This window comes from Triplophysa dalaica, chromosome 12 (genome assembly GCF_015846415.1).
Source record: "Triplophysa dalaica isolate WHDGS20190420 chromosome 12, ASM1584641v1, whole genome shotgun sequence".
NCBI classification, from domain to species: domain Eukaryota; kingdom Metazoa; phylum Chordata; class Actinopteri; order Cypriniformes; family Nemacheilidae; genus Triplophysa; species Triplophysa dalaica.
Window position 1 is genome coordinate 4,975,259 of NC_079553.1, and position 26,367 is coordinate 5,001,625.

Genomic DNA, 26,367 nt, shown 5'->3' on the forward strand with positions numbered 1-26,367 from the left:
GTGTACGTCGTGTAATTGATTGTTATATTATGACTTCAAAAAACTGTCCAATTTTGGATTATAAATATTGCGTTTATGCCGCCACCAGGTGGAGAAATGCGGTAATTGTATGAGGAGCGACACTGAACCTAATAGTCGGCAGGGGTCACCAGAGTGCTTTTCCATAGTGCCTATTAATAATAAATATTCGTTTTTAGCGAATGCATTAAACTACAAAGAAATAAAATAAAGCCACAAAGAAAACACGTTGAAGAAAACGAAAAGAAAATGTCGAGTAATGATGACCATCAGGTCAATACTCGTGTACTTCAGTGCAATAACAGAAAACATGATTGACACCAAAATTAGTCAAAAATTCGACATAAAAGAAATGAATGTGTTTGTGCTGAATATTTCTATATTTATAAACTAACAAATACGGTCAATGAGTTGCATATAAACATCACAGATATTACATGTTTTTATCATGGCGTTTGTGTCATAAAAAGGCAAAAAAAATTGCCTTGCAATGTTTACAAACAGGATTTACATAATCTAAAATAATAATAATTAAAATATAATAATAATAATTAAAATTAGAGATCAAAACTTAACATTCTACTTATAAAACCCTGAACGTTTTTGTTAATCCTTTACACTTTTATTATGGCTTTACATTGACAATAATCGTAGATGCTACATCAGAGTACATTTGTAAAACGACGGTAACTCGTATTTTGGTGATAACCGATATTCTGTAAACGTGAGCTCATCGCATGTCTGCGGAATGGCCACTAGAGGGCGTCTACCCTACAGTCCATGCGCATTGCGAGGCCAGTCAGGAGGGTATGGTCGACCATGAACGCCTGCAAACATTTCCTGATCTTGGGATAAGAGAACTGTGAGTCATTATTTCCACGAATGAGTCTTTCCTTAAACATTTCATCTACTGCGGTGGTCACTCTGCTCCATAGCAACCGGGGTTTTGTGGGCTGTTTATATATAAAGAGATCCGGTGCTCAGACCTGTGATTCTTAATGCATGACTCAACACTTTTAACAATCTTATTCAAACAGACCCTTTTTGTTCAAGATAATTATATTCCTTAAACGTCAATTAGTCGTTTGTACTGCATCAAAATGTTGCGTTTTGTAGCCTATTAAAGCTTAATTGTATTAATCACAACGTTCTATATGAAAATGTTATATAAAGCCAATCTAGCTAAATAGGGGAATGGAAGTGTCTAACTTGTCATGCTTAGACACTTTGTAACCTGTCATGCTTTGTTTGATCTTTCTCCGTTTCACGCCACACTTTGACCTTTTGAGCATTCCTACAAAACAGCTGATGTTAAATGTGTCACGTGACCCGATCTCCCAGATCCTGCGTCAGATTCTTGAAAGAGTCCTTAAGAGAGACAGTTTCTCTTGGGAATTTCATTGTTTTGTTGGAATGCACGGAGTTTGCGTGTCATAGTACGAACGAGGCAGAGGATGGCAGTGAAAGGGCTTTATTAGACAAAGAGACATCAGAAAAAGAGAAAGCTGCCAGGCCTTTCTCACACACTGCGACTCTTTTCCATCGATCCGCCTTTGCGGTTGTAAGTATACTTATCCTCTCACGCCACAGTGTCTGCTGTTTCCAGAACAGTTTTGGCACATAGTGATTAAAATAATAACGGATGATATTTATGTATGCCTGGTTCTTTAAGATCCTAGTCTTGTATCTTCTGGTTCAGCACCCGACATGCATGTACTGAGCAGGTGTGACCTGTCTTTGCAATTGTGTCCTCACTCACTTAAGCTAGTATGCACTAGGTAGTGTGTAAACTGAAGCACAACCTTCCTTCCTTTAAAAGATCTTATGTACTTGTTCTCTTTTTTCCCCCGCGACACCTGATTGGATACTTTATTTTTGACATGTCCACCCCTTAGCAAGAAATGACAGGCAGGGATTTAATATAAGAGGTGCGGTGGCTCTCCGAAAGCTCTCTTCTTTTAAGTGTCTGCTGTTTCCAGAACAGTTTTGGCACATAGTGATTAAAATAATAACGGATGATATTTATGTATGCCTGCTTCTTTAAGACCTTAGTCTTGTATCTTCTGGTTCAGCACCCGACATGCATGTACTGAGCAGGTGTGACTTGTCTTTGCAATTGTGTCCTCACTCACTTAAGCTAGTATGCACTAGGTAGTGTATGGTAGTTGACCAGTAGTGTGTAAACTGAAGCACAACCTTCCTTCCTTAAAAGGATCTTATGTTCTCGTTCTCTTTTTTTCCGCGACACCTGATTGGATACTTTATTTTTGACATGTCCACCCCTTAGCAAGAAATGACAGGCTGGGATTTAATATAAGAGGTGCGGTGGCTCTCCGAAAGCCCTCTTCTTTTAAGTGTCTGCTGTTTCCAGAACAGTTTTTGCACATAGTGATTAAAATAATAACAGATGATATCTATGTATGCCTGCTTCTTTAAGACCTTAGTCTTGTATCTTCTGGTTCAGCACCCGACATGCATGTACTGAGCAGGTGAGACCTGTCTTTGCAATTGTGTCCTCACTCACTTAAGCTAGTATGCACTAGGTAGTGTATGGGAGTTGACCAGTAGTGTGTAAACTGAAGCACAACCTTCCTTCCTTAAAAGGATCTTATTTTCTCGTTCTCTTTTTTTCCCCCGCGACACCTGATTGGATACTTTATTTTTGACATGTCCACCCCTTAGCAATAAATGACAGGCTGGGATTTAATATAAGAGGTGCGGTGGCTCTCCGAAAGCTCTCTTTTTTTGACCTCGTGTCATACAGCGGGGATGGATCTAGTCTGGATTTGTGTGAGACGACGATAAAGGAACGCTTACTTGGTTGGATACATTTGCTCTTCGGAAACCTCGGTGGACTACCTCGGATTTTGTCAAGCTGTTATTTATTTTATTTATTCTTTTTTTGTCATTTCTTTAGGGAAGATTAAATTATGTTTTTGAAGCTTTGTTCTTCTACAGTAAGTTACGGATTTCGTAAATAAAAATATCAACTGTAAGTGAATGATGAATCAAGAGACCTTTTGAGGCTCCGTGCATTCCGTATTCCCTTGTGTGGACATACTGAGTCAGACTTAACTCCACCTTCCTCTCCCTCCCCTGCTCCTCTCTCTCTCTCTCTCTCTCTCTCTCTCGTCCTTTGAAAGGAGGGTTGAGCGACAGCGTGAGTTTCTGCCAGAGGTTTGGAGCGTAAGTCAGACCAGACACACGCACTGAATAGTTTGCGCTGGACACAGAAGCTCCAGGAAACTTCCATAACACAAACTCTATACGACTTCATCAACCAGGTTAGTGATTCTGGTGTATTGCAGATTAGTATGGTGCTGCAGATTGTAAATGCTCTGTATCGAGATAACTTTCACTTGTGTTTTATAGCTTTTTTAGCATTGCAGAGAGGGAGAGGGAGAGGGAGAGAGAGAGAAACAGAGAGACAGACAGAGAGACAGAGACGTTTGTGTTCAGTAATTGTGTCTAGGGGGAGTGTCGCACAGGCCTGTCTCAGCATATTGTTACGTTTGGAATTACTTTTACGATCCAAAATAAATACCACCGTGTCTGTGTGGTGCAAGCTAATGTAGGTAGGACTTTATCATGCATGTCTATGCCAGTCTCGCATTTTGTTTGTTTTTAGTATTTTCTCAAAATATACATTTGTTAGTCTAGAATAGGCGATGTTTAAGTTTGTCTGAAAAAAAGAGTTGTTTATTCTCACAAATGTGTTCTGAATATGAATGGATATGATTGGAGGTTGGGCGTGGCATAGAGGGTGAGTGAGGGAATGTGGGTAGGTCGATGGGCAGAGAGGTGGGAACACGTGAGTGGGCGTTGATTCGCGTGTATTTATTTATCGCAATAAATAAGTTTAATAATCATTTGTCTTATTGTTTCAGAAGAATGATTCTCAAACATGTCTGTCTTATGCTGTCCTGTTATCTCCTTCACACTCACTTTACTTTTCTTCACTTCTCTTCTCAGTCCCGTACACTTCCAGGACAGCTATGGAGACTCCAAGTCAAAAACGAAGCACCCGCGGAGGGGCGGCCAACATCGTGTCTCCCACTCGCATCACCCGGCTGCAGGAGAAGGAAGACCTGTGTAACCTGAATGACCGTTTGGCGGTGTACATCGATAAGGTGCGATCTCTAGAGTCAGAGAATGCAGGCCTGCGGCTGCGCATCACTGAGTCGGAGACGGAGATCAGCCGAGAGCTGGGGGGTATGAAAGCGGCGTACGAGGCGGAGCTGGCAGACGCCAGGAAGTCTCTGGACTCAGTGGCCAAAGAGCGAGCCAGACTACAACTGGAGCTCAGCAAAGTACGTGAGGACTACAAGGAGCTGAAGGCCAGGTATGTGTCCAGGTCACCTTCATTTCACGAAAAATCCCCCGATAATAATTTGAAAGTAAACCAGAATTGCAGCCCTGGTCCTGGAAATCAAGGATTTCTTATAAACGCTCCAGTGAACACGACTCCCAGAAAGCCCCCAGTTTCAGTTTCGGTCACAGGTGCATTTTGCTGACATGTAGAAAAACTGCAGACCCCAGCTGATTTTAGCTCCCCTTTTCTTCCTGAAATGTCTTCAGTTCGTAAAGGAGATCCGTTTAACCCTAAAGAGCAGAATGGAGCCGACCCCTGGACGCACAGCCTAGTCCTCGGCTAAATTTAGCTGAACTATTACAGCTCTGCCTTGTGTGTCTGCTTATTTCTTCGGTCACTTAATTTGACAGCTCACTGCTTTAGTCTCTTTGATGCATCTTTTCCTGTCGAGCATTAACGTAAACGCATTAGCAGTCAGGGTAACAGATTAAAATGGCTGTTATGAAGAAAAATAGACTTGGACAAAAGCAAACAACATAAATCCGGTATTATGGCAACAGTCTCAAAGGTTATTAATTGTGACTTAAAACGGTTTCATTCATGTATATTGTTGTGCTTTACCAATATTTTTCTTTTTTATTATTTTCTTTAAATAAGCCATGCGTAATTGACAAAAAAATGATTTAATGGTTTTAGCGCCATATTTAAATGGCACGTAATGGGATCGAACAGATGGATGCTTATACTAGGGCCACCCACACGCTTCCTCTGACTCTTCCAAAGGTGTTCTCCAGCTTAGGTAGCCTTAAACGTTGTGAGTGTGAAGTGAGGGTGGTGTGGTTGGGAAAAGACTGTTGGGTTTGTCACCACACCCCTTGCAACAGGTTCAGTGTGTTTTTTTTATCTGGTTCATCAATGAAATTACATTCCAGGTTATAGCTGCTATGCCTTCTGCGGAAATGATGAATTTCTGTTCTGAATTTTTATCAAGACTGAAGAAGATAGATAACAACTTTGTAATGTGCGGGTTTAACCAAAAAGCATGCGGAGGCAGGTTGATATGGAATAGAAAAGCTTTGTGATATGTTGTTAAGTCATTCTTAGTTTTCTTTAGTGGCACTTAAGTGGGATTTAAATAATAAGGCGCCTACAATTTTATTTAAATAATATAATTGATTTGTTAATTCTGTATAGTGTACAGTAGATTAAAATATTTAAGTTGAATTAAATTGTCTTTACAAGCCATTTTCAATTTATTCAACTTATTTTTTATAAAAAAATTTGTGTTTTATTTCAACTCATCAATACAAATTAAACAGTTTAAATGTGTATTTACATAACAACAGTGATTTAAAATGACTTGTAAAATCAACATGATTTCACCTTATTTTTGGTGAGTTTTCACATTTCACATTGACATGCATATTTAACACAAGTCTGACTCCATAGATACCAGCCATCATTAAAACAAAAGCAACATAACACCTATAAACCCCCACAGACTCGAGTCGATGGCCATGCTTGAAATATGTTAATGTGGGTGTTTATTGAGGTTTTGTTCCGAAGGATAATGATGTAATTGTTAGTTAGTCGTTGTAAATGTTGCCGTAACGTTCTCAGACTGTTTACGCGGCTGTCTCTATGGTAGTTTTTTTAGGTAATCCTCAGTTGAAAGTTAAATTCACACCCGAGCGGGTGTGGTTCCAAGATAAACGCATATCATTGCCAGTCACACTCCTTTACCAAATTATTTCACCAACACTCAGTACAGTCGTGTTTGTGGTTAAATTGGGGAAGTTAATGGTTTCTATTGGTCTCCCAGGGTATCCCTTGAATGAGTTCCGGTAAATGTTGATTCTGTGATGCAGTTAGATGCCTTTACTCATTGGAGCTGTTTAGAAGTGTTTGGTTTCCACAGCAACCACGCAGCATTGTGGGTATGTGAGAGACGCTTCTGAGTGGACAGAGTAGTGACTCATGAGCTTTAAGTAGCTACGGGGAAACACCTCGGGAAGACGGGCTTATGTTAGGATTAAAACTGTAGTATTGTTTCATATATATGAGTCATTAAATGTACTTTCTTAGCAGAAATAAAACGCACATTAGAAATAATTTATTTCGTTTTCTTCTTTATGGTAGACTGAGACTTTACTGAACTGGTGCTTTAAATATTGAATTCGACAATATGTGTAGCGTTTTGGTTTAGCTCGAGATATGTCATACTGCATATATTTCTAATATAAAGAAGATGTAGTTAAGAGGCTTGTCTTAAAGTTATTATAATTTACTGGTTCTTTAATTTAGGGTCAGGCCAGGTCATGTACTATAGCAGAGACAGCACACGTTTTTGGCTGCCGGAGGGATGTGTGTGTTTGTGAGCATCTGTGTGCATGTGGTCAGTGTTCACGTTCTTGTGTTCTCTATTGGCAAATCTGTAAAACACCATTTGGTTATAATCAGACAGAAGACTATTCTGTGTGCATGCATGTGTCTTTCTGAACTCTATAGACAGGTGCAGTGTGTGAGTGTGTGTGATCAGTGGGTTCATGTGTAGAAAGATGAGTTTATTTCAGTTCATTCGGTACCATTGTGTACATAAAAATGTTGATTTGGATTATACAATTACAAGCCGTTATAGTGCAGCTCAAAAGGTAAGTCGGAGGATATCGGAGGCAATACATTTATTTTAAATGACTAACACTAATCCATTATTTAGTTAAACATCTGCTGAGTCTCGAGCCCTGCCCGTTTGAGCAGAGATTACAATTTATTTGTGAAATTATTGAAACATGATTAATCTTAGTTCAGATATGCACTCCAGCATCCCAAAAGGAAGTCTTGCAGATTAAAGCATGATTCCACAGATTATACTGTAAAGATTAACCAGTCTACATGTCCCCCACGTGCTCTTTCTATGTGGTTAGAGTATCGCAAATGGACTCACAAGGCTTATATCGGATATCTCTACAGTGTTGGACGTCCTTCCGTGTAAAAACTGTTGTGTTATGATGCCTGTAGTTAAAAGAAAATACATTTCAATCAACGTTATTTTGGATATGTGAGTTTTAGGAAAGGTTTAGATTTTATTACAAAGCATTGAAGACTCTTAAATCATTTCATAGGTCTAATGATTATGGGAACTACATTCTGATCAATGTTGCTTAAGGTAGGGCAAAAAGAACAAATACACATTTGGCAGGTTTCAGACTTTAATATAATACTATGCTGGATGAGTCATTTCTTGGCCCTTCCCCATCTCTTGTAGGTTTGCCATTGACTGGATTATCTGTATCCTAGGTGCAAAGTTACTACTGTACTAGTCTGGCTACAGATATCCCGACAGAAACTCCACCCTGCCAACAAAAACGCAAAACTGTCTTTTATGTGAAGTATTTGTGTGTATTGCGTGGTGTGGTTTAGAAATCATTGTTAACCTATTCATTTTTATATATAAGAATAAACTTTAGTGCTCGGGTTGTCTAGGCGGAATGCAGATAGTATTTACACATCTTAAAGGGAAATAATTTCCCATCATCCTCTGGCTTTATCAAATTTAACACACGGCAGTAAACACTTATCATATGATGCTAATAAACTTCCTGCAGAGTCACAAATGGCACATTCACATGAGATAATCCTTGTGTTGTTTGGGCATTGTGTGTGGTATAAAATCAACTTTGAGAAATTACAATTTATATTGAACTGTGTTTTATTGTGAAAATGCCGAAATACTTTGATCTTTTTTAGAACCACTCCCATGATGGCGTTTTGTACTTCAGAACTGCCCTTCCATAAATACTCAAACAAGATACATTTTATTTTGTCCCGATCCTTTTGACTTTACAAAGTGCTTACATCTCTATGTCAACTTCACCAAACCGATGTGTACAAAAGCATTACTGCACATTCATCATACTATGCGTCTGAAAAGAAAACCCTGTCTCGTTTCTCAGTGAAGAACATGCTGTGTGAAAAGGGATACAGATCCCATTCTGTTGTTGGTTTGTTCACTGCCTTAGGACACATTTCTTTGCTAACCTCATGACCTCACTGAAGATCAACTGTCGTAGGCATATCACGTTAAGGAAATAGTTCACCAAAAAATGAAACTTTTGTTGTAAATTATGTAATAAATTGTGACACAAAAGATTTTGGGAGAACTGTGCTTTTAAACATTCTGAGATCTTTATTCCACTTAAGTTGAATGTTTTAAATTAATGAATACAGACTGACTTTGTTTGACTGACTTTAATATAACAATGGTCAAGGATTCCATGTGTTTTTTTTTTTACTGTTGTAAACTTTGTAGAATGTAGTTTTATATAGTGTTTATGTTCTCCACACACTCAGTCTGAAAAAACATTTATTTTGAAGTTTTAGGTTAATACATTTCAATGGCATGACAATGATAAATATACAAATTGAATTCTCCAAAAATAATGAGGTCTATAACCAAACACAAAGCTTATGCACATTTTATGATCCACATCAATTATTATAAATAATTCTTACATGACGGGCAAATAAACTTTTGCACACTCCCCTAGACACGTATACATTTTTGGTTAGATTAACACGCTTTTTATGATTACTTTTCATTTGTTTTATTCTTTAAATGTTGAATGTTTAAAGCACATAGACGCATCCATATTTTTCCCATGCGGTTCCATTTGGTTGTGGTTGAATGGGAACGGCCTGTGGACCGAATGACTCATTCGGTTGGTTACATAATTTCCATCTACTGACTCAAAAGATCAGACATGTCAGACTTATACTGTGTAAAGGGTTCGGTTGTGAAGACTATAACTTTCATTGTAATAGTTGATCCTTCATGACACTTTAAAGAGTTGTTGAAATACAATTAATGTAGTCACATTTAAGGAGGAGGTGGAAAAATAAATAGGATAAATCATAATGTGCAAAAAAACAAGCTGTTGTAATGGAAGCCCCACCCAACTGCTTAAAGAGCGAATCAGCTTTTAGATATGGAGCCCTGTTTTTTTAACAGAGTACGCATGCGTTAACTGTACTATTAAATAAATAAAATTTGTTGTCCGACGTTATTGCTGATTTAAAATATTTAGAAATTTAGCAGCTCATTTTGGAGATTTAACACTTTACTCATTCAAATAGTAGCTGTACTTGCACCATTGCCTTTGTAAAAAAAAAAACGCTGCCTGGAGGTATAACTGAAATAGTCGTCTGTTGAACGAACTTGCCTCGAAGGAACTTTTTTCAATTCATATACAAAGCCAAGCTATCTGTGTTTTTTATTAGTTTGGTAGATAAACGATAATAACATACATCTGACAGTTTTAATTAAATGCAAAGGTGCCAAATCTTACTGAAATGCCTTCATAGTTTTATTCAAATCCAACAAAACTGCTTAACGAACCGATGTGGTTAAGAAAGAGAGAAGAGGCGGAGTCACGTGTCCGTGCCATGTGACTCATAGCCTTGCTGCCAGATCCAAACCAAACCACACATAATGGGAAACACTGGCAGAGTACACACACACAGAAACATACACACACACATCATCTCCATCCCATTCTTAACCAGCAAGGTCTGAAGGGCTGGAGATGACAGTTAGATGCATCTGGTTATGTTTAGTCTGTTAAAAAGTCACTGGAAAGTGTTTATATACAAAACCAGATCCTCGGATGCATTATGAGATTATGTTCGACTGGGCTCGGATAAGAAAAGGGAGGAGCGGGTTACTGTAATTGGTGCTGTTCTGGTGGGTTGTACGGGCGTCAGGGAGAGAGTGAGTCACCATCCGCAGCTCATAAACCCAGAGCTGCCACGCTGGCAGGGCCTCGATGCATTCTCCTTGTTACAAAACGCTTTTTATTAATATTGGATGGTTAGATTAATGTATGTCTGTCCAGTCCAGTATAAAGTATAGACAGATTCATCATTTTGGAGATGAGGCCAATTGCTGAACAACTGTGCCAGGATCAGTTTTTTGTTATCAGTTGTTTCATGGTCATGAATGAATCAACTGCCTGGTTTTGCACAAGTCTTGCTCTTAAGGCTGACTAGACAGAAGGATTAAATACATTATAGATGTGTATTTCAGTCTAAAGGGAAGTTGTGTATGCATTTGTGGCTGTAAGCCAGTGAATCAGAGATAGGGAATAATGTTCTCTTTGTTTCTGAACGGGTAACGGATACGGGGCACACCCTGAATATAAAGCCACACCTTTAGGGTCCACCAGTGAGATTCAGAAGAATCCTAACATGTATTTGTATTTATGGCACTACCACTTCTGGAACAGTTGCTTTCTGATGTCATTTGAACATAAAAATGCTGAATTATTTTTCTGGTTTATATTTTTATGTAGTTACCATAACTTTAGATAATAAAAGTCATGTCATATAAAACACAACTATGATCTTGATATGTTGATAATAAAGTATATGTGATAAAGGCATTTGGGTGTCAACGTCAGTGTATCCCGCTCTTTGAAATTTAAGATTTGATTTTGAAAAATGCACAGTAAGCAGGATGTCTGCTCACGTGTATCTATTAAATTACAGGATTATTTCAGACTTGAAGGTCTAAAATTCAGACGTAGACCTAGATTTGAATTTACTTAACCTGTTAAATGTATTTAAATTAATCGTGTACAGAATAAAAGTTTGTGTTTACATAAAATAAATGTCTGTGTACTGTGCATATTACCTTCGTGTTTATATATTTAAGAAACATATAAACGTTTAATATTTATAAATTTTATATGTAATTTAAATTATTGGTAAATATCAATAATTCACCCCCAAAAAATTATAAATATATATACATTTATGTGTATGTTTTTGTATTTATAAATACAAAATGAATATGCACAATACACGGACACATATTATGTAAACACAAACTTTTTCCTGGATGCGATTAATCGCGATTAATCGTTTGACAGCCCTAATTAAAATCTTTCATAATTTAGAATTTTTATAAAAAAAAACATATTTCTATGTTGATAGTTTTATGTTTAATCGCAGATCTCCCTATTTATGCAACTTTTACTGCTTTTCGAATACATGCCGCTTCTAGTCAGAGTTAAATAGTGCATATACACATTTAGATCTTGTATCACAGAATGACTTTCCTTAACGCCATAAAACTTTCTATCATAAAAAGCACCATATAAATGTGACCTTATTGATGTAGGAGGTTGCGGCGAAAGGTGTTGAATAGATTGTCCCCTCAATAGCCTTCCTTTACTATATCAGAGCCATACTTGGGTATCGCTAGTCATTAGTGATGTAAGTGAAATGGACATAGTTATTCTAGATATCATTTTTAGTGAACAAAATGAGGAAGTGCGGTCAGTTAGTGAGTCACTATAATTTTTTTGGGTCTGTTTCCAGAGGAGAGGGGATGTAGAATTTGCAGGATTTAAATCAGCATTTAAGGGTAGACTAGCAACTAGCATATAGATGTCATCAAACCCTTGATTACCATTAAGTTTTGAAAGCCAAACATGTATAACATATCGCAATACCAGTTAATGTCTGCCATAGTTTAGCTTAGTTAAGTCTTGATCAGCTTAAAGAATTTATTGAAGCGTTAAGTTGTGCAAACTCAGTTTTTTCCAGTTATTTAACAGTGTTAATGTTACCTCCTTTTTTCTCTTGTCCATACGTTTTTCCATCTGTACTTTCCACTCGGTTTCCATGGAGACTTTATGGACAGACTGTAGTTGGTAAGAGTGAGTCAGAATCGTCTCTGTTAAAGGGGAAATGTTCATTCTTTGACCGGTGTGAAAATGGGGAACCCTTAAATGAGATATTTGATATTGTCCACACATGTTCTCCACCCGGTGGAAACTAAAACTGTCAGTCACGTTTACGTCAAAAGTGTTGCATGAGTGTTTTGTTAAGCTGCAGGGAAGAGGGGGCGGAGTTTGAGGCTGGGTATTATTTTTTAATTCAACTCAGACGCATGCTGAAATAAAAAAGCAATAAATAATTCATTCGCACAGTGGGCTTTTGAATGTATATAAATAAGTACTATAAAGGTTTAGTTCATCTGAAAATTACATTCGTGTGACAGGTTGTATGGTTTACCATGTGTTTTTTTAAGGTTTTACAAAATGTTTTTGATGACCGCCTGCAGGCGTTTTTCCTCTCACAACCTCCAGCTGTTGTATTTGACGGCTGTATGTTTCAGTCTGTTATGTGGTACTGTTTGCTACAAGCATGGGAGAAACACTGCAATGACTAAAATTGAAAGAAGAGGTGTGGTTTTGGAATCATAAGTGCTTTGTAATGAATGGCCATTAGTGTTATTAACAATATTTATCTGGATTTGACTTTTATAGTTCTTCATTGAATAATTTGGCTACAGTGTGTTTTGGCAACACTCAGTTCACAACAAGGGTGGTTGTTGGGGAAACCCCATTCTTTCTCTCTTTTTATATTTAGTGGACTTTTCTCTCAAAGATGGTAGGACAACCTTTAGTCATCCACTCTGTCATGGTTACCATACTGCAAACATTCATAGGGATTTTTGTGGGTTTCATTTTCGTCACAGAAAAAGACAAAGATAGCTGTGATTCGCTGAGAAGCTGGAGGCTGAGCTGTAACATTCCTCTCCTCCCTCCCTCTTTCTTTCTCCTCTCTCTTTCCTTGTGGCTTAAATGTTTCCAAGCGTTTTTACGATGCCAAGCCTAACCCTTCTCCTGCTTTCTCTCACACACATACAACCCGGGACACAAACTACACACAAAACTTACTGGAACCGATGCTTTATTGAAGAACCCTTGGCCAAATACTATAATTTAGAAGCTCTGTTATATTTTAGCTAACACAAGCGTAATTCTCATCACCAGTCAGAGATGTAGTTCACTGTTTGCAGTATGTAAACATTGACCAGGTCTGTGCAAACAGCAAGGTCCAGTCAGAAACAAAGAGAACCGGTGTAGAGGCGACATCAACACACGTTGTCCCATTGTCTGCTTTCAAAGGCCTCTGGTCAATTTGACTTCCTGTGGACAGATCCTGGAAACTAAACAAACAGCCCAAATACAGTGGCAGAAAACATGAACGCTGATACATACCACAAGATAATAGAATCCAAATAAGGGAACAAGCCACTGACCTGAATTTAGCTGTTAACACTGACCACACGAGGCTCTTAAACTTTTATCGTGTCCTCCAAATGAACACCAGTGCAAATTTTAAACATATGCCAGATATTGTATAACTATAACAAAATAAAATACATAATATTGTAAAAAATTAAACTTAAATTATTTGGGCCAATTTTTCCATAATAATACTGTACCCTGCTAAAGGGAAGGCGTTTTGTTTTTAAAACATGTAATATAATCCTACAGGTTGACTTGTGATGCATTTTTCTTTTTCATACCAGAATCTGAAATCAAGATGTTTCGTTTTACATAAAGTACCTTTGTTGTACTTAGGATTCTTCAAAAGCATCATTTGTTGAAGTATCATTGTATTTATTTACATATTCTTGTGCGCACAATTTCTTGTAAATGGTAAATGCAGAAACTAATCTTATCTTGACTTTATTTTGGTTGTCTTGGTGTTATTTTTTTGGTTGAATAATTTTATATGGCTGGCTGGGTTTAGCATTTCTCCAATTGCATCAGTAACTGAAAACCTTAGATTTTTGTGTCGCTGCAGTATGCTTGGTGTTAAAGACGCCTTCTATATGAATCAGAACAACAACAATAACAACAAATATCTCTTTCTGTGCACTTCTTAATCGTTTTTAGTAAGTGGAATAGCTGGAAAGAATAAAATGTCATAACAGAGCGGCCGTTGTTTAGAATGGGAAGTTGGTCAAATTCCTTCTCTCAGGAAGGAGGTATCATGGGATTGTTCCATTCACACACCTCTGAGAACTCTGGAAGTATCTTAGTAAATCTAGTTTTTAATCTTTCAGTAGTTGTCTTAGTTTAACATTATAATTATGTTTGTTTTGACTTCCCCTAAAAATGTAAACACTGTAGCTCTATGGAGTTACAAAACATTGCTCTGTTTAGCTTAGCATCTCAACCATCAGATAGCCATAATGACTCAATGGTGTGAGGTTTTTGTAGGATTATTTCCCTTTTTTAAAAATGGCAGATGTCTACAATCCACTACACTCTTACCCCAAAATAAATGTGCTTCTAAAGGTTATTCGATGCCATAGAAGGACCTTTCTGGTCTAAATGGTTCCATAAAGAACCTTTAACATCCGAAGAACCTTTCTGTTTCACTAAAGGTTCTTTGTGGCGAAAAAAGATTCTTCAAATTATGAAACATTATGAACAAGATTTTGAAAAATTGATCTTTTATGGCTTTGCTGTAAAGAACCTGTTAAGCAACTTTATTTTTAAGAGTGTTGGGTTAATTTAGGTCGTACTTTGTGTACAATCTAATTTGCAATGGTTTTGTGTGTGTATGTTGTAATTTAACGGCACTGTGGCAGAGTTTAAATTGTTTTAAGTTGTAATCATTATTTTGAAAGACTTTTGAAATCTGAACTGGGCAAATACATCTTTAAACCTACAGAGGAATGTCAGTAAATTGTTCATTGTCTGTATGAGGGATGTATGTTTTGTTCATTACATAGAAGCCAAATGAAGCGTTGAAAAAGGATGAGAAAACATGCTGTCTTCATTCGCCCACCCTGAAGTTTTTCCAAATCTATATACATTTAGGTGTTCTAATGAACACAGAGAAAGATATTTGAAAGAATGCCCTACACTGGTGGTCAGGGGTGGGCAAGAATTGTTTGGTTACAAGCATTCTTCGAAATATCTTTCTCTGTGTTCATCAGAACAAAGAAATTAATACAATTTGAGGGTGAGGAAAAGATGACAGAATTTACATTTTTGGGTGAACTGTCCCTTTAAGAACACAACAGTGAGGAATTCTATCATATAAGAGTTTATTGTATACAGTCTATTAAAACTGCAAACTTGAACCTTCATTCACATCAAACCCTGCTGTTATAAAATAGCTTTTTTCACTGATTTGTTTATACCAAGATGATACTCTTCTGTGGTAGGTTAAGATCTTGTGTCGTTCTTTACTATGTTTTGAACCGAACAACACTGTATTCATGCACATGTGGTTTAAATTCACTGTTGGAGGTTCAAATCCTTCTTTTTTTTATTAAAGAGAGGCTTCATGGGGTTAATGTTTACTGGCTTTTGGGACAAACTCTGGGCAGGCTGATGAAAATATGCACTGGGCTGGTTATACAAGCTTCGCTGCTTGCCAAACATATTTAGTTTTGCACAAAATTTGTTTCATATTTAATTCTCTTAGATCAGTTGAGACACGATGCTACACCCAATCCTCTATTGAGGAGCTTAAAAGGAGCCATGGCGCCACAATAAAATAGCTGCTTTCATTATGAGTTATTCTCTTTAAATATATCATACGTCGACATGCACAAATGAATATGATGTTCTGCATATAATAATCTACTGTGTACTTTTGTGTGTCTGGGTAAAAATGTTCTTTTTATACTGTATTTTCAACTGTAGGAACGGTAAAAAGGAGGCGGATCTTGAATCGGCTTTGGCCAGGCTGAAGGATCTGGAAGCTCTGCTGAACTCTAAGGATGCTGCTTTAACCACCGCTCTCGGGGAGAAGAGATCCCTGGAGGCGGAAGTTAGAGATCTGAAGGCACAGCTGGCCAAGGTGATGACCGCATAAATGATTAAGGCTCTTGAGGTGATGGAGAGGTTAAAGTTTATGTGCTGGGAGCTAAAGTAGCTAATTGAAAATCCCAGTTCATGTGGAAGGCAACTATTTGTCCCTTAAGTGATCATTCACCCCAAAATAAGAATTCTGGCACCAGCTGTTCCCTATCCTGTTGTTTAAACAGTGGTTCTCAAACTGGGGGACCCAAAAGGGATCCATGGGGACCACAGTTTTATGGCATTTAATGAAATATGGAAATTTATGATATTTCTGAAGTTTGCAGAAAAAGAAGACGTTCCAGCATTGAATAATTAAATATGTTTTTGGTTTAATTCAAATTCTATTAAGGATCACAAGTCTTTATTTGGGAGGGGGGGCATAGCGATACATCCTAGTACACACAAGCGGGCCTTACAACAAAAAATTTGAGACCCACTGGTTTAAGACAAGATTCTTCTGTGGAACACAAAAGAAGGTATTTTGAGAAATGTCTTTGTGTCCAAATGGGCTAAAAATGTCTTCTGTCATGTTCTGCAGAAGAAAGTCATACAGGTTTTGAATGCACGAGGAAAATATTAGGGAAAATATGATTGCTCTTTATTCACATCTGGTCGTCAGATTATAATCGCTGGTCCACATCAGAACAGCTAACCGTAGTAACATATAAAAAGTAAGCGACCAGTGTTTATTAATGTGTGTCGAGTTATAAAGATGATTTATTGTGTTGCAGCTTGGAGGAAATCTGGTTGATGCTAAGAAGCAGCTACAGGATGAAATGCTGAGACGGGTGGATGCTGAGAACCGAATCCAGACCTTGAAGGAGGAGCTGGAATTTCAAAAGAACATCTTTAATGAGGTCTCATACACATGCCCACCTACAAATATTTATAGTGCTTCGTGCACGTTTGATATACATCTCAAGTATACATAATTAAGTCCACGATGCGGTGCAGAGCTGCAGGATCTTCTAATCCTGAGACCCGATGTTGTTATACAGGAGATCCGTGAGTCTAAACGCAGGCATGAGTCTCGTGTGGTGGAAATCGACAACGGCCCTCAAATGGATTTCGAAAGTAAACTGGCCGAGGCTTTGGTTGAACTCCGCAACCAGCATGAGGAGCAAGTTCGTATCTACAAAGATGAGATCGGGAAGACCTACAACTCTAAGGTAACACAACAGAGGGTGGCGAGAGAACTCACAAATGAATGTGATTTCCTACTGCTGTTTATCCCCCCCGAGGCACCAACCTGTCCGCCCTGTATACATATTTGCAGGCTTATCTGGGTCCAGCAGCATTTATCAAAATGTCTAGAGCATACAACGTATCTGTCAGTTAAACATAATGCTGTTTTGTGCTTGTTTGTGTAGCTGGAAAACGCTCGGCAGTCTGCAGACAGGAACAGTCATTTGGTGGGTGCCGCCCATGAGGAACTGCAGCAAACACGTGTGAGGTTAGAGGGCGTGACCTCACAGCTCACTCAACTGCAGAAACAGGTACACACACGTGCATGCGTTTCAGATATTTATTGCGGAGTGCTGTTTTGAAATTCGTCTGATTGGACAATTTCCTACAAGTGAGCCATAGCTTAATTACTGTTTATACTTGATTAAACATGCCATTGGCATCTGACTCCTGATTCATAGAATTCCGTCCTGGCCTGGAATGAATTGACAATATTAGCGTACAGATTAAGTTGTAGCGTCTATTCGTCTGCTGCCTAGCAAAACCCTGCAAATCTTTTACATTACTATATCTTTCGAATATTATACATATTTTAATTCAAATATTAAAAGTCTCATTTAAATCTTGATGATGTGTGTGATGTAATTTGCTTTGTGTTAGTTGTCTGCTCGCGAGGCAAAGATCCGCGAGTTGGAGGAGGCTATGTCCAGGGAGAGGGACGTCTTGCGTCGCCGTCTAGAAGAGAAGGATAGAGAGATGGCTGAAATGAGACAGCGCATGCAGCAACAGCTAGATGAGTACCAAGAACTCCTGGACATCAAACTTGCGCTCGACATGGAGATCAGCGCTTACAGGAAGCTCCTGGAGGGCGAGGAGGAGAGGTGACAAGCAGATTCACTCATAGTTGTACTTGTTACATGGGCTTTTTTGAATATTTGGTTCCGATTGGTCAGTTTCTCTATTTTGTAATCTTATATTATTGTATAATGAAGCCTAAAATGTTAGTTTTTCCCTTTTTTTGACAATTATTATTTGCCATAATGACCGTACAACATCTTTCAAAGTTCCAATGAGAATATGATTTTTAAAAACAAGACTCTAAAACTTTATATAATAATGTCCTCTAACCTTTTGTTGCTTAATGTTAAAGGAGTAGTTCACATTCAAAATACATTTTCATGATCATTTACTCACCCCCATGTCATCCAAGATGTTCATGTTTTTTTTTCTTTAGTCGAAAAGAAATGAAGATTCTGATGAAAACATTCAAGGATTTTTCTCCATTTAGTTCAATGGACTCCAAACGGTTGAAGGTCAAAATATATAAACCCTGACTCGGTACTTCCGCCTACGTCAATCGTGACCTTTTCAACGTAATGACGGACTTTGTGAAGTCATGAATGCGTATCGCAGAACATATCGCTTGATAAGACCCTTATTCATCGTCTGGTATCATTTAAAGCCCATTGAAGCTGCACTGAAACTTTAATTTTGACCTTCACCCGTTTGGAGTCCATTGAAGTCCACTATATGGAGAAAAATCCTGAAATGTATTTATCAAAAACCATAACTTCTTTTCGACCAAAGAAACAAATACATAAAGATCTTGGATGACATGGGGCTGAGTAAATGAGCATGAAAATATATTTTGAAAGTGAACTACTCCTTTAACCTTAATGCTAAAACACTTGACTTACAGTCTTTCTTTCTCTCTTACTGCTCTTCTTTCTGTCAAGGCTGCGTCTCTCTCCAAGTCCTCCTCCCGTACGCAGTGTGGCTGTGAGCCGCTCCTCTGGTTCTGCTCGTGTGGTCCAGAGCAGCACTTCTCGCACCGCATCTGGCAGCTCCAAAAAACGGCGTCTGAACGATAACGACAGCGACGCCTCCAGCGTGGTCGGCGGAACAGTCACGCGTACTCGCGTCTCACAGCAGGCCTCCGCCAGCGGCCGCGTGACTGTGGACGAAGTTGACATGGAGGGAAAATATGTCCGTCTTAGTAACAAATCTGACCAGGTGAGAGAAACTCATATACACTTGTAAAAATATATTTCTTGAATATTGTAGAATTACAATTCTGGCAAAGGTTCATGTGTAAATGACCAGTTTAAGTAAATAAACCAACATCAAGACTAGCTAGTGTTTATTCATTATTATCTTTTTTTCTACTAAGGATCAAGCTTTGGGACACTGGCAGGTTAAGAGGCAGATTGGTTCTGGCACTCCAATTATCTACAAGTTCCCACCCAAATTTACCCTGAAGTCGGGTCAGACTGTCACGGTGAGTAATGATTAACAACCGTCTCATTTTTCTTTCATTGTTTAAATTCCTGACACAACTCACTGCGTCTCTCTGCTGTCAGATCTGGGCCGCAGGAGCTGGTGGAACCCACAGCCCCCCCTCTGACCTGGTGTGGAAGACCCAGAACTCATGGGGCAGTGGAGATCTGTTCCAGACCACCCTGATCAGTGCTAGCGGGGAGGTAAGAGAACGTTCATCGACTGGCTGCTTTCGATTAATCCAACAGTAAATGCCATGTGCGAAGAACATTTATTGTGATTGGTCGCTTCTTAAATAGGCTGTTCATGGCTCAGAAAAGCTGTGGTGTAGACCATATCTTATGCTGTAGCTCATTTTCTTGCCTTTATCTCTTTGTGTATCTTCAGGAAATGGCAATGAGGAAGGTCACTCGTACTCTTTTCCAGGATGATGATGATGACGATATGGTACATTTGTATTTCATTTTATTATGCATATTTTAACATTTTACCTAATATCTGCAAGAGTAAAAAAACATGTGTTCTGTGTACCGCCCCTTTAAACTCTGGTTTGGTTCTACATAAGCACACCAGCCATAATGAACATCTTTTTCTTTAACCAGCTTTGTACTTTGTGAGGTTTGCATGCGAGGTTTTTCCGCAATGAATCATAGCACTAAAATGAACTGAGAACGGCCTGCAAACACTTCATCTATAATAAGATCCGTTGCCCTTCTCTGTCTTGCCTCTCTTGTATTTCACCCGCTGATGCTCCCTGCAGGCCGCTCACAGCACATGCGGGGAAAGCGAGTACAACCTGCGCAGTCGCACTGTGGTGTGTGGCTCGTGCGGCCAGCCGTCAGACCGAAGCGGCAGCTGCATGGCGGCCAGCTCTGGAGTGTCCAGCGCGTCTCGTTCGTTCACCAGTGGAGGGGGTCTGCCTGAGTCCTTTGTGTCGCCTTCACATTTTATCGTGGCCAATGACAAACCAAGACAGGTTTGTGATTAAAAAATGTATTTTTTCGATATTAATTGATTGGTTCTGTATTACAAATAATAGCATAATACAATATTGATGAATATAATTAAAATAATTATTCATTATGTCGCACGAGTGAAACATTAAATAGACATAAAAATCAAACATTTAATTAAAGTCACTTTCTTTATGAAGTGTTTTTGTCTGTTTTAATTTGTTCTTTAAATTTGTAAATTTTCATTTTATGTTTTGTGACCTTTCTTAAGTGATTTGAACTTAATTGTTGTCTGTAGTAAAATGGAATGAAATTGATAATTGTAAAAAATATAGTTTAGTGAAACTTAAGTAAAACTTTATTCTTGGCCTTAAAATTATTCATAAATTACACATCTCTCAATCGTTCTGAAGTTTAGGGTCACTTGTACTTTCTTTGACATTTTAGGATTTGTCTTGAATTTGTAAAATGTCCCTTTTGCGACCAGCTTTTATATAACACTGGGATTCTTTTTTAAGAGTATTAAATTCCACCTATTCTAGGCTACTATTGGCAGATTTTTTACATTATTCAGTCCAAGTTTAAAAAACATTTTTTATTTAATACAAATTTTGAATGTCATGAAATAAGTATTTTTTGTCTACAAAACTATTTAGACATTTAATGGTATACCTTGATCAAAAGGATTGTAAAGTCAGGAGAAAAATGTCACTCAAGAGCCCCCAAACTTTTGAACGATTCTGTATTTTATGTGAATAATTTTAAGGCCAAGAATTAATTTTTACAATGGAAAATTTTGTACAATAATATTTTTTTCCATATGGAAGATAACAATTTTGTATTTTTTTTAAGTTTTAATCTATTATGGAATGCCACGTATACATTAAATAAAATGAATTTATGAGTTAAAGAACGTTTAAAATTTGAATATTAAAATGTAAAATAACCAGATTAAGAAAGATAAATGTTTTTTTAAATAAAATAAAACGTTTATTAATTCTCTCTCTCTTTTTTCTCTCTCTCAGGCTGGGCCCAAACTAGATAACTGCTCCATCATGTAAACCCCTACGGGCAGCCCTGACATCTATCCATTCACATAAACCAGGAAGAATTTCTCCTTTTCCTAGATCCTAGTTGGATTATTGTTCCTATGACATGATATATTTTGTACTTTTCTTAGTTTGTATTTCATAATCTGCAGGGTAGATTTTTGCTTTTGCTTGGCAAAGCGCTTGATAGCAGCTTCTATGCTGTAGCTGTAGATGATTATGTCCAGTGTTACTCTAATAGATTTGCATGATGGCTGCGCAGTAGCTACAAAATACTCGTACTGTACTCAGGTAGAGAGGCGAACTGAGCATTTCACACTCGCACCATGAGGTCTACACGGGAATGCTGTCAAAACACAACACGCACAGTTAAGAAACCCTCTAGACAAGGTCTGTTGTTACAAAACTCTTTACTACAGCCTCACTGCAGACTGGTTATCCACCCGACCTACGCGGGCAAAAAAAAAGGAATTTTTGAAGGACAAGAAATGAGGTTCCAGTTTAATTTTTATTGACCGTTCAGCACATTTGTGTAAAGTTATTGCAGCAGTTTGTTTTACAGTATTTTTGTGCTACCTCTTGCGGTTTTTATGTACGCCTGTTAAAGGGAAACATACTTACTCAACAGCCTCATCAGCTGTTAGCAATTATGTCGTCAGTTGCAAGGGCTCACAAATGTACAATAGACCTCAAGATCATGTCATTCTACAGAGTTTCGTTACGGTGAGACTTCAGGTTCTACAGTAGTACTATTATAGATGTGTTCTGGATGTAAAACTATTTTGTGCGTTAGCATTGCACATTTAAATTGGTACTGTTTTTTTTGTAGGGGCACTCTTACAGAGCCCGAATAGGCTGCAGATGATGTAGTCTTACTTAATAAGTGTTATGAAATGTTTCTGAAAGACTTGAAGCAACTACACAACTTCAAATCCAAAGAAGATAGTTCTAAACAAATCTGACTTTTGTTGTTTTGACTTGCAGAGGATCATGTTGTCTTAAATGAACCGCTGCAATGTTACAGGTTTGAGCAACAAATTTATGCTTCGAGTCTTGGAGGAAGAATATTTGAATGTGCAAAACGTCCACCGTCATTCCCTGGTTTAACTTCCCATATTTTTACGGTGGCCTTTGTTGTTTTGTTGAAACATCAGATATTTATTTACACTAAATGATTATTTGTCATATCTCTATGGATTTGAGTGCCGATTTGTTCATCACTCCTCTTGCAGTTCCAGTTCCTCATCTAAACAGCTGTTAGACTGCAGTAAAACTGGTGTAGTAAAGAGTTTTTGCACTGGGAATCAAATTCTTATAGTGGTGCTTAAAGGAAGAACTAAAATGATTTGTTTTTTTTGAAAGTAATATAATCTTTGAACATAAATTTAGTGCTTTAATATGAAATCTACAGTAATCGCAGCTGCATATATTACATATTACATATGTTATTCTGTCGCATTGCAAAGCTTTGGGTTGCTAAAGGAGATTTTGGGATAGTATTTTTTCTACATATACTTAAGACTTGTGGTAATGTATTTGTGCTTTAATCAGCCGTTGTCATTATTGTAAGACAATTATTTCGTTTTTCTCTGAAACTGACAGCTCAATTTGCCTGTTTGTCATAGGAAATTTTGTTTGAAATCGTGAAATTTGTTAAAGCTTCGTATGCAAAGTAATAGAGAATTAAAAAAAATGTCTCTGTAATGAATCTTTCTGTACACATTGTCATCATGTAACAGAGTTAAATTATAGAATCATGACAACAAAATATTGTTTTCTTTTTTTTTAAAGGTTTTCTTTTGTTTGTGATTTAATTTCCTAAAGGTTTTGAAAAAAAAACAATTGGCTGAAACAGACTACAGGGCTTGATATTTTTGTTACTTGCTTTATCGTTGGGAGCTTACGTTTTTCTTTTCATCATTTACATTTAATTTTGTGAGCAAATTCAGAATTGATGTTAAAATAAGAGCCTTGTTACAAACTGTGCCTTAATATTATTCAGTTAAATAAAGCCCTTTTGACTTTTTCAATTTGTCTGCATCATATGGAAGATACATTTGTATCTATTAAATCTTTCATTTTTATCTTTTGTTATTATAACAGTCATTTGCATAACACTGCTTGCAAAGTTATTATCTGCCAAAAAGCTTATGAAAATATCATGATGATAATATCATTGTGCTCCTGGTAAACAGATTGTCCAGATGGACACCTAGAGACAATGTGCTGCATTTGTTATGCAGATGTGTGTGTGTTTTGTCTGCAGGTAAGTCTCGAGGCTTTGTTTGTTTATTGCTAAAGATATAACAGTTCTCATGTCCTGAACTTTATTTATTTGTATTTTATTGTAAGTGAAATATGAATGAGCTTTAATGAGACATTTACTGCAGTGTATGTGTATTGCTGTGACGAGGAAATGAATTCAGCTGGTGTCTTAGTCCAGTGTTGGATGTAACTACTAAGTCATCAGTTACTGTAATTTAATTATTTTTCCATTAAAAAGTAAAGTAAGGGATCACTCTTATTTTTTCTGTAACTTAATTACAGTTACTTTGGATGTAATTGAACTCTCTAATGCAGTGGTTCTCAAACTTTTTTGTCTTAATTACCCTTTTTATGATTTTTTTCAAGCCAAGTACTGCTTGACCAGACGACAAAATTTTACTTTAAAAACACAGTGAAATGAGAGTCAAACAGTTATTATATCTAAATGTATTCATTTATTTTTTATGCATCTTTGTATAGTCCTAATTTCATATGAAAATACTATTATCATAATTTATAGATTTTCTTTATTTATTCCTAAATGTCAGTACGCGTACCCCCATTTGAGATCCACTGATCTAATGTATACAATACCGGAGTTGACATTAAATTCTAACTTTAAAATGCATGCATGGATGTATATTTCTCACATTTGTAATACTTCTGTAATTATGTAGTTTTATATTGTTTATTTGAATTAAATGAAGATTATTTTCATGTCTAACCTTGAATCACTTAACTAATCAAGGTTGACTTAGGATATAGAAAGTAGTTACAAGTACTTTTTTTTTACTTTTTTTGTACAGTAATCTAATTACACTATTAAATATGTAATTATTAACTAGTAATTAATTACTTTTTCAGAGTAACTTACCCAACACAACACTGTCATTGTGTATTGCATTAGACAAAAACTGTGTCTTGAAATAACATTTAGCAGACACATTTATCAAAAGTGAGCAAGGAACAATAAAACAATACATCAATAGGAAATAAACTGAATTATAGCAACTATAACTAAAAATGCTTAAAATAAAGTTAATAAAGGACAGTCAAGATTCACATTATGCATGAAAACTGATATTTATTTACACTATATACAGTTTTTATGTTTCTGACATTCAAAGCAAAGGTTTTTTTAATGTGCCCTCAAATTTACAATCTCATATAAAGAATTTTCATATTTTTTTGTAACTTAATTTTATTTATATAATCATACTGACATTTACAACCCTGATTACCAGATTGGATAAAATACTATAAAGCATTTAGCCCAGCTCTTACCTAGATATGGCTTTATCAAAATATATTGCATAAATGAACATGCTTTGCCTATCTTGGGCCTTTTTATGTGTATATTTCACATAAAGATGATTTTTATATGGCAACTTTTGTGACGGCAGGAAAATATTTCTATTAAAAAAACTGCCAAAAAAACATGTGCAAATATGCAGTATGCAGCAAATTGTTAAATGCTATTTAAAGCTGGTTCTTGTTCGTCAGTTGTTACAAAAGACACCCAAAATATTCACAGGAGGAAAAGAATGGTAGAGCTTTAGACAGCTTAGTTTGCTTTGGGTTTTAAATTCCTCTAAAGCAGGGGGTACACTTGACTGTGCGCGTCCGTAACAGACCATCAGAGGGCAGCGCTGAGTCGCGTCATTCAAAGACCCACTGCAAATTAATGGTGCAGGAAGTCATTCGCCAATGCAAACAATCCGAGTAAACAGCAAGACAAAAACCAAAGAGTATGGAGAAGGATATGCTTCTTAGCTTTCCCGTCTTGGTTTCAGCTGCCCACTTGCTGTGTATTGTACCCCTAGAGGACTATTGCACTTTTCTCGTGCATGTGCTGTTGTACGCGTCACGTCCACGTGGTCTCAAAAAATAGGGTCCTCGCGGACGGGGTGTGCGGACGGTCACGGAACCTCCTGATGATGAAAATTATCATGCGAGTGGAGCACGGATGGCCAAGACCATAACCCCTCCTTTACGGAGACATTTTGCTCCATGAACATTCAATAGTGTCCAATAGATGGCAGTGTTGTGCAGCTCAGGCCTCAGTCATTGTTTTTGGTCGCATCTATCCATCAATGCATTCATATGCGAGTGATTGTAGTGATTTTCAAGAAGGACCAAAGTGTTTTAAATCCGGAGGTCAGTGTGGCAGTCTCCGTGGCGATGGAGATGGGGGTCTCCGTACCGGGGGCAGGTCGTAATGCCCGGGGATGTGGCTGTTGATTGGAAGATCGTAGTGATTCTGAGTTTCCTGTTCCAGAACGTTGCCGAGGGAACAGTGTTCTGAAATAAAAGAAATACATTGTAATGGTGATCCAGATGGGAAACACGATGACACACCAACAAGCTTTCATGTTCTTGTGCATCAGTGCTTATCAAACAACTTTCAACATCATGTTTGAACGGGTTACCTCTGCACACTAGAGAAGACGAGGTCACGGCGGGCGGGCTGATCTCAGTGTAAGATCGCTCTCGGGGCACCGCAGACTTCATCTCCATGTAGCTGCTCTCTGGAGGACACGGTGGCAAGCCAGGCAGATCTTTGATGGTGGCGTACGGGTTCTCACTGTTCAGAGAGCTGCTGCTCACTGCCACACAAGAATCTTTTAAAT

At 37.6% G+C, this 26,367-nt stretch overlaps 2 protein-coding genes across 6 annotated transcripts in view; one reads left to right on the top strand and one right to left on the bottom strand.

Moving 5' to 3' along the window:
• The first annotated feature begins 807 nt into the window (after positions 1 to 807).
• Positions 808 to 23,498, top strand: lmna (lamin A). Of its 4 annotated transcripts, none has more exons than XM_056762945.1 (14): positions 808 to 880; positions 3,162 to 3,302; positions 3,991 to 4,360; positions 15,850 to 16,006; positions 16,740 to 16,865; positions 17,007 to 17,177; positions 17,379 to 17,504; positions 17,854 to 18,074; positions 18,930 to 19,206; positions 19,364 to 19,471; positions 19,554 to 19,673; positions 19,858 to 19,917; positions 20,231 to 20,446; positions 21,449 to 23,498. In XM_056762945.1, exons 3-14 carry the CDS (start codon positions 4,014 to 4,016, stop codon positions 21,482 to 21,484), a joined length of 1,965 nt encoding a protein of 654 aa, XP_056618923.1. In that variant the 5' UTR covers positions 808 to 880; positions 3,162 to 3,302; positions 3,991 to 4,013; the 3' UTR covers positions 21,485 to 23,498. The 4 variants fall into 4 exon arrangements, with proteins under 4 accessions (XP_056618923.1, XP_056618925.1, XP_056618922.1 ...); XM_056762944.1 differs by lacking the exon at positions 808 to 880 and adding an exon at positions 1,268 to 1,579; XM_056762946.1 differs by lacking the exon at positions 808 to 880 and adding an exon at positions 2,780 to 2,975.
• A 1,309-nt stretch (positions 23,499 to 24,807) lies between these two features.
• Positions 24,808 to 26,367, bottom strand: part of pear1 (platelet endothelial aggregation receptor 1) — a 36,757-nt gene continuing 35,197 nt past the window's right edge. For both annotated transcript variants that reach the window (XM_056762939.1, XM_056762938.1), the window contains exons 23-24: positions 26,167 to 26,367; positions 24,808 to 26,038 (exon numbers count right to left, since the gene is read on the bottom strand). In XM_056762939.1, coding sequence (XP_056618917.1) covers positions 25,896 to 26,038; positions 26,167 to 26,367 — 344 coding nt within the window. In that variant the 3' untranslated portion in view covers positions 24,808 to 25,895. The remainder of the gene's footprint in view (positions 26,039 to 26,166) is intronic.